General features: G+C 34.2%; 1 protein-coding gene across 1 annotated transcript; it reads right to left on the bottom strand.

The window, feature by feature from the left end:
- Positions 1-7,630: 7,630 nt before the first annotated feature.
- Positions 7,631-8,740, bottom strand: LOC133864551 (arabinogalactan O-methyltransferase 1-like). Its single transcript, XM_062300927.1, has one exon. It carries the CDS (start codon positions 8,656-8,658, stop codon positions 7,801-7,803), a length of 858 nt encoding a protein of 285 aa, XP_062156911.1. The 5' UTR covers positions 8,659-8,740; the 3' UTR covers positions 7,631-7,800.
- Positions 8,741-9,019: the final 279 nt, after the last annotated feature.

The raw sequence follows: 9,019 nt of genomic DNA, 5'->3' as shown, positions 1-9,019 counted from the left end.
TGTAAATTAGGTTAGGGTAATCTACACCGTATTTTTGGATTAGATTTGTATGATTAATAATGTAAGGAGTTTTTTTTTTAATTTCTTTTTTTTTTAATTTTTTTTTTAAATAATTAATACAACACAGAATTTTTTTTTTTAATATATATTTGGCGAATTAATAAATTTTTGACACGTGTATTAATACACGTGTCCATTTGGACACGCATATGAAATACACGTGTCCAATTGGACGCGTGTATTTAAGCACGCGTCCAAAATTGACACGTGTAATAATACACGTGTCCATTTGGACACGCATATGGAATACACGTGTCCAATTGGACGCGTGTATTCAGACACGCGTCCAAAATGGACACGTGTATTAAATACGCGTGTCCAAATGGACACGTGTATTCAATACACGTGTCCATTTTGGACGGCTGTACAATTTGACACGTGTCATGGGAGACACGTGTCAAATTGGACGCGTGTCTACAGTAACGGGTACTGTAGACACGCGTCAAAATGATAGTATTTTTGTAGTGGAAGTCGATAGACACGGAAGACGACGGGGAACACAATAGACGGGCGCATGTCATGCTGATTCTGGTGGAGGAACATAGATCTAGCTTAGAAAATTTCGACCCAAGATCCTATCTAAATTTTGCGGAAGGCAAGAGTGACATAAGAGACATAAATAGGGGGGCAAATAAGGAGTGGAGAAGAAAGGGGAGATGATGGAGATGGAAGTATAGAGCTTCCCTCCTCCATGGCTTTTGGGTATGGAGGTTTTTCAGAGAAAAAATGTTTTTGTGCGGAAGGAGACATGTTTGACTCTTCTTTTTCTTTTTCAATTCATTCTTTATGGTCACATCTTTTCTTCTTTTGGTTACTAGTCATTATGCGGGTTGGAAGATGTCCTAGTTTTTAAGCGCTTTATCTTATGGGAAATGTTTCTGTTAAAAAACTTACATATTCATGTCTTAGAATCAAACAAAACATGTCTGTTTTCTAAATCATAAATAAACATTCCCTTCAACTTTCATTTGAACACCTGATAGACAATTTATTTCATGTCTTAAAACCCAACAAAACATGTCTGCTTTCTAAATGTCTATCTAAATACTTAACAAACATTTCCTTCAACTTCCATTCGAACACTTGATGGACAATTCCTTAAACCGGCATAATCGCAAAAGTTTTCAGAATTAACTAAAAGTTAACAGAATAAACTAACAGTACAAATGATTAGCATCAACCAACCTACCACAAATGCCTTGTCATCATCTTCAACTTCGAGCCGCTTGCTCATGTTCATATCAACACTCTTTAGGGCTGAAAGTAGATTTGATTTTATAAAATAAGTTGATGAATTTTTTATGATAAATTTTTTTCAAACTAACAATTATTACCTTGTTTATATTCCTCAAATTTTGTCATGCCTTTCAGATAATTTGGGTGAATATGACCTTTTGCAATGGTCATTTTTATGTAAGTATAATAAAAACAAAAAAGAATCTTTAACTTTAGCATAAACCAAACTTATATTCTTGCTAAGAAAAATAAAATTAAGTGACTTATAGAGTTCCACATTTGCAAATTCGTAAGTTCCCAAGTCCAAATAGACATAGACTGCTAGAAATTCGATTCCATCCCTATACTCCAAAATATATCCATGTATCATCAGAGTAAACACTAGTTCATGGGCTAAACTAAAATTTTAACTCATTAGTTTAAAGTTACATAATTAGACTCCAATAAATTTAACTTGTTGTCTTAAACTTATCTCACTAGACTCTCAAACAAATTGCTTAGACTCCTGGTAGAATTGCAAGAGTAGTCTTGTTGTCACCTTCTTACATTAATAAAATAATGATAAAGGTGAGAGAGGAAATCAATACTATAAACATAATAAACTTTTTTTTAAAATAATAATAAATAATCTTCTCACGCAAGCTGTATTTAATAAAAAAAAAATATTAATTGTGATCTTTCTTAAAAAAACTTTAAAAAAGTTTATGTTTTTGGATACATACCTTGTCAAGAAAACTCTATAATTGATCAGTCAGTTAATCAGGTACTTCCATGTTATATAATATTCTTTTTAATTTAACAACATCAAATTTTGAGTTACATTCAATTTATTATAATTTGATATGCATAATTTGAGTGAAGAGTAGTCCGTTTAGAATTCCCAGTGTCTTCGTTATTACAATGCCTTTGTGAGAATCTCAAGTTAATTTGAACAAACCGGGTGTACCATTGTTATCCCCAACAAGTACTTCTACTCCTATAAAACTTTCTGAAGGCTTCTGCAAGCTATCCGTGATGATGGCCACACCCACTCATTTGAGGGATATAGTAATGTTGTCGTGCAAAGAGGCTCGGGAAATAGTCAATATTCGCTAATATAAGGAAAAGATTTGGAATTGGAAGTGTATATAATATGTGTAATACAAGAGCTTAATAAGTTGCTAATAAATATCAATTGGCGTTATCTTTCATTTATCGTTATAAAAACATTCTCGCTGACTTTTCGGCGAGGTATGCAAGAAGTCTAAAAGAACATGGTTAGCTTGAAGAGATAAACGAGTGATTCATAAATCAAAGTGGTTTGAATGTAGTTAAGAAGATCAGTTCTACCAAAATATATTTTGAAAATTGTATCATATCCCAGTTCAGATAGATTCTTTTATATAAAGTTAATATTCACTACTATACTACCTTGGTACATAGATTAAAATTAATTGTTGACGTTGAAGTGATGACAACAACAGTGAGCATAAATTTAAATTAAAAGAGCGGAATCTTAAATTAAGTTGTGGATATAAAAAATGCGGACACAATATTAAAACAAACAGAAGATATGCTACTTATTAGTTAAAAATTTCATAAATATGCATTTTACAAAGTTTATATTCACATTAATATAAATTATTTTGTTTTGGTTTTCCATTTAGTTCTTAATAGTACATACATGACAAGCAACTAAAATGTTTTTTCATAAAAGTGCGGTGAGGGAATCATAGAAGAACATGGACTTTTTTGTTTGTTGTCTTATATGTACTTTGTCAAAATTAAATGAAAAACCCAAATCAAAAGAATAATTATTAGTGTAAATATAAACATAGTGAAATGCCTATTTATGGAATTTTTAATTAGTAAATAGCATACTTTTTGTCCGTTCTAATATTGTGTCTTCATTTTTTCTATCCACGGCTGGATTTGAAATTCCGCTCTCTTGATTTAAAATTTTGCTCACTGTTGTTGTCACCACTTCAACCTTAACAATTGATTTTAATCCATGTACCTTGATAGTATAGTAGTAAATTCTAACTTCATATAAAATATTTTCTCTTAACTGAGATGGGATACAATTTTCAAGTTATATTCTGGTAGAACTGATTTTCTTAACTACGTTTAAACCACTTTGATTTATGTATATCTCATTCATCTCTTCAAGCTAACCATGTTCTTTTAAACTCCTTGCATACCTCGTCGGAAAGTCTGTGAGATGTTTTTGTGACGATAAATGAAAGATGCATGCCAATTGGTATTTCTAAGCAACTTGTTGGACTTGTGTATTACACATATTACTTGCACTTCCAATTCAAGATTTTCTCTTTATATTAGCAAATTTTGAGTATTTTTCAAGTCTAATTGTTCGACAACATGACTATATCCCTTTACATGAGTGGGTGTTTCCATCATCACAGATGGCTCGCATACAAGGACGGAGCCAGACATTTTAATGGGAGGGGGCCAAATAATTTTTTTCTTAAATAGGGGTTAAAGTATGAATATATATTAAGGCAAATTTCAAGTAAATTAAACATAACCTAGTTTTAATATTTTTATTATTCCCTTTAAATTAAAAATTAATAAGCAAAATTGAAAAGAGTTTTTTTTAAAAAAAAATTAATAATAATCTTAGTTTCTTTACTAAAATTGAGAAATTTGAGTTAGATGAATTGTGTGTTTCTTGACGTTCTCGCAAAACTTTACTTGAATGACATGGCTCTTAAAACTATCATTTTCTTACTCATTTTGTTAGAACAACCCACTCTAACTAACACAATAGCCCACTAACTGTTATACAAAACACACTATATTCTACACAAAACAAATTATACAAAACGCAACACAACAAATGAAATACATATCTTCTAGACTTTTCTAATGCCATCTAGCTATATTGAAATGAATCTCCATTTCATGTTATCTTTGGTCACACATCCTTAAGAAATTGAACTTTGTCAGGTGTGCGACTCCTCAAATCTACATCTATCTTCTTCCAATACACTGATTTACTAAACCATTTTCATTTACTTTGAACAAAATCTTTACAACTTTGTAAAACTCCTTCCATTGTTAGTATTCTCAGACATGCATGTCCATTGCTACCCGTGAAATATTAAAAGAAAATTTTTTGACAATAAAGCTATCGTTCCAAATGAGATGAAACTAGTTAAAGAGATGATAAAAGGGAATAGACCAAGGATCGAGCCACAAAAATTTCTTACTATGGGCCAATAGGCCAAAAAAACCTTAACATTTTTTTTATTTTACCTTAATTTTTTTTTCTCAAGAGTTGGGGGGGGGGCATGGCCCCCACCGGCCCCCCCTCTCTCTGTCATTGCTCGCATAAGCCTTCAGGTAGTTTTACAAGAGTATGTGTACTTGTTTTGAATAATAATGGTATTCTCATTTTGTGCAAATTAAGCTGGGATTCCCACAAAGGAGTTGGAATGGCGGAGACCTTGGGAGTTCTAAACAGACTACTCATCACTCATGTTATGCATATCAAATTATAATAAATTAAGTTTAATTCAAAATTTGAGATTATTAGATTAAATGGATTGTTATGTAACATAGAAGTGCTCGGTCAGCTGACTGATTAATTATCGAGTTTTCTTAAAAATATATGTATCAAAAAACATAAAATATTTTTAAATTTTAAAGAAAGATCACAATTAATGTTTTTTTTTTTTTAAATGCAGTTTGCATGAGGAGATTATTGTTATTAGTATTTAAAAGAAGAGTTTATTATGTCTGTAGTATTGATTTGCTCTCTCTCACATTTATCTTTGTTTTATTATGGCGAGACGGTCACAACAAGATTATTCTTTCAATTCTATCAGGAGTGTCGATTGGGAGTCTAATGAGGTCAGTTTAAGTCAAATAAGTTAAATTTTAGTGGAGTCTAATTATGTAAATTTAAACTAATAAGTTAAAATTTTAGTTTAGCCCATGAACGAGTGTTTACTCTGATGAAACATGGATATATTTTGGAGATGGAATCGAGTTTCTAGCAACCTATGTCTATTTGGACTTGGGAACTTACGAATTTGCAAATGTGGAACTCTATAAGTCACTTAATTTTATTTTTCTTAGCAAGAATATAAGTTTGGTTTATGCTAAAGTTAGAGATTCTTTTTTGTTTTTGTTATACTTAGATAAGAACGACTATTGCAAAAGGTCACATTCATCCAAATTATCTTAAAGGCATGAAGAAATTTGCGGAATATAAACAATGTAATTGTTGTCAGTTTGAAAAAAAAATTATCATAAAAAATTCATCCACTTATTTTATAAAATCAAATTTACTTTCAACCCTAAAGAATGTTGACATGAACACGAGCAAGTGGCTGAAAGTTAAAGATGATGACAAGGCATTTGTGTTAGGTTGGTTGATATTAATCTTTTGTGCTGTTAGTTTATTCCGATAATTTTGAAAACTTTTGCCATTATGCAGGTTTATGGAATTGTTCGTCAAGTGTTCGAATGAATGTCGAAGGAAATGTTTGTTTAGGATTTAGATAGACATTTAGAAAATAGACATGTATATTAAACCCTAAACTCTGCCCTCTCGTCACGCTTGCTCAATTCTAGTGACAATACTTTTAGTTAACAAAACATTATCTGCAATATTTTTTTAGGTTAGTTAACTGCCCTAGAAACTGAAATGCTCTTTGTTAGTTAACATTTCATAATCTGCCATACTCTATGTTAGTTAACAACCCCAAACTTTGCCCTCTCGTCACGTGTGCTCAATTCCGATGACAATACTTTTAGTTAACAAAACATATTCTACCCTAAAATTTTAGGTAAGTTAACAGCCCTTAGATTCTGTCATGCTATTTTTTAGTTAACATTCCATAATCTGCCATGCTCCTCCTATTAATTGAAGAAGTTTATCTTGTTGTTTCAACTTTTTAACATTATAATTTCTATTGGGATAAGATAATATTTTTGCTGCTACTGCTTCTTACTTTGTTACCATAAATGTGAAACTCTAACCATACTGTTCTTGTTGCGTTTTGGTGGTTGACCATACTGTTATTTTTTAATATTGATGGCCGGGTATTGGAGAAGTTTTAGTTGAATGGAAATTTGGAATCTACTTTTGAAAATTTCAGTATCTATTGGGATTTGATAAATTTGATAATGTTTTAGTTGATTATAATCTCTAATATCTGTGTCTGCTGCTACATCTACATGGAATTTAGCTCTTATGATTTGATTCCAACAAATTCTTCCTTTCCTATACTTCTGACTTGCACAGTTACCCGGAAATAACAAAGTTATGCTTTTTAAGTTTTTAGGCTTCTAGCTATTGCATGTATTGGGTTTGTTATGTAATTTATTTTATCCCCATATGTGTTTTCACTTTGAGTGTTTATGTTCCATTTGTTTGCATTGATTACAACCATTTCTTAAGTTCATATTTTGTTCCTTATGTTTTCATATGATATATATATATATATATATATATATATATATATATATATATATATATAAGTCATATTTATGTGTGACAGTGTGTAAAAGTGAGTGTATGAGTCTGTGATTGTGTGTGTTTTCATTGTGATAGTGTTAGCTGTTCAGTGATACTAAAGTTTTCATTTTAAATGCAAGGTATGAGGTATGTCTTAACTTTTAAAAATTTTAATTGTTTTGTTTAGAAAAATCTTAAAGTGATAAATTTCTCTTGACATGTTTATCAAGGTTAAAAAACTTTGATTAAATATATGCAAGAGAGTAAAAATACCTAACAATTTTTTTTAATTGAATGCAGTGTGGGTCTGTGGCATTTTGGTCCTTTATGTAAATTATTTGCATTTCCCTTTTTATTTTTTCATCTGTAGATTGTAGCTGCAATCCTGCAAATGTAATTTAACCTTTAGAGTTTAGAGTCAGCTTGTTGCTTCTGCTGCTCAGCGTGTATCATTATTTCATATATCATATTATTCATATATGTAATGTGGTTACCACTTACCAGGTTATGTTTTGTTTTTTATACCCTTCTATTTTGTTGATGGCCATTTAGTAGGTTGACTAAAGTATAATCACACTAAATGAGGCTTAAACAAATTTAAAGATCGAATATTCAACAAACTTTTTTGAGTGTTGTGTAAGCTGCTCGAGCCCGAATTAGCGTATGTAACCAACGAGTTGAGTAAGGACAAAAGTTTCTTAGCCTGGGTTGTCGGCTTATTTAGGGGTCCAATAAAACGAGCTTGTCCGAGAATGCCAAAAAACTCGGCTTGGACCGCCTTGCCCCCAGCTAATCCTATTTCATTAAATAAATATAAATAGTTCGATTGTCATCTTTTGTAATTTTATATGTTTTGTATAACTATTAAAATTATTAATAAATATTATAATTTTTAATTTTTAATCTAGTAATAATTTTAAAAGTCGATTCAAGAGAGAATCTTTACACCATTACTCCCCGCGGTTTAACCAAAATGTCCAAACAAAATTAGACAACACGACAAATAAAGTGACCAACAATCCCCTAAGCCTCGATGCATTCTAGCAAAAACTAGCACCGCTGCTACGACCATTGCTCACGTTAGCCGCAGGCGGTATCTTAAAGTGCCAAAGTCTCCCTACGGCCTTGACCAGGTTCCTCCTGCACAGGAACTCCTCTGCGTACATCTTCTCCACCTTCCGATCAACATCGTGCAGGAACACGTGAGTCGCACCGGATCCCTTCCTGTTCCTCGCCATCACAGCCGCCGAGAATATCGCGCCCATCCGACCTGGTGCCTCCGGGAAGTAACCACGCGGCGCGTCGATCATGATCAGGTCCCACTCCCTCTCGTAAACCTCGTCGGGCAGGTTGTCCAGGGCCAACGCGCATCGAGTGTTGCCACGGAGTACAGCATTCGACGGCGAGCACTGCGGCTCCGACCGGTACGAGGAGAGCAGGTGGTTCGCCTGGGAGAGCTGCGTGCGGTATGGGACCGTGTGGGCTCGCAGGTACTGAGCGTCCTTGAGGACTGTCTGGACCCACTTGGGATCCTCCTCCAGGAATAGCGTAGTGCCACGTGGGTTGAGCGAGGTCCACATGAGCGAGTCATGGCCGAGCCCGAACACGAGGAAGTTGCAGGGGGCGCGTGACTTGAGGACCTCGAAGGAGACCGTGATCTCGCCCAGCGACTGCTGTGGGACGACCCGTGACGTGGCGTAGTGAATGATCGCTTCCAGCTGGCTCGACGTGGGCGAGTAGTTGGCCACGGCAGGGCTTCTGGTGGCGCCGCCGGCGAGTGCGCAAAGTAGGGACGTCTCTCTGATTGGACCGTATCCGATGAAGCTGGAGACTAGCAGCACGCCGCCTATTAGACCGGCCAGGGCCACGACGATGAGAAATGAACAGCGACTCTTCATGTTTTGCCGTTACTTTGGTACTGATCCTTTTCTATGGAAAATTGATGTCTATAACTATAAGGGAAGAATGTGCTTGTAATATCGAATGAGACAAATTATATATATATATATATATATATATATACCCTAGCAACTTGGACTGGCGCACGCGTCTCAAAGACAAAGAGGTTTGATTTCGTTTGTTTTTTTACTGGGTTTAGGTACGAAAGCTTTTCATGGCGGACAAGTTCACGCTGTGATGGATACTTCGAATCTTTTGGGGGGTCTTTTGCCTTATCTTGAAATACCACGTGGACTGTCTGGAGTCTCACTCAGGGTTGTCGTGTGAGTTTTTTCAAGACCTCAGGTCCTCTGCCGAATA

This window comes from Alnus glutinosa, chromosome 1 (assembly GCF_958979055.1).
Source record: "Alnus glutinosa chromosome 1, dhAlnGlut1.1, whole genome shotgun sequence".
In the NCBI taxonomy this organism is placed as follows: domain Eukaryota; kingdom Viridiplantae; phylum Streptophyta; class Magnoliopsida; order Fagales; family Betulaceae; genus Alnus; species Alnus glutinosa.
Note: the sequence above shows the minus strand (reverse complement) of the source record. Positions and strands in the feature narration are given on the sequence as shown.

Excerpts from the sequence above, each read along its gene's own strand:
- LOC133864551 (XM_062300927.1), bottom strand. The coding sequence starts at position 8,658 with ATGAAGAGTCGCTGTTCATTTCTCATCGTCGTGGCCCTGGCCGGTCTA.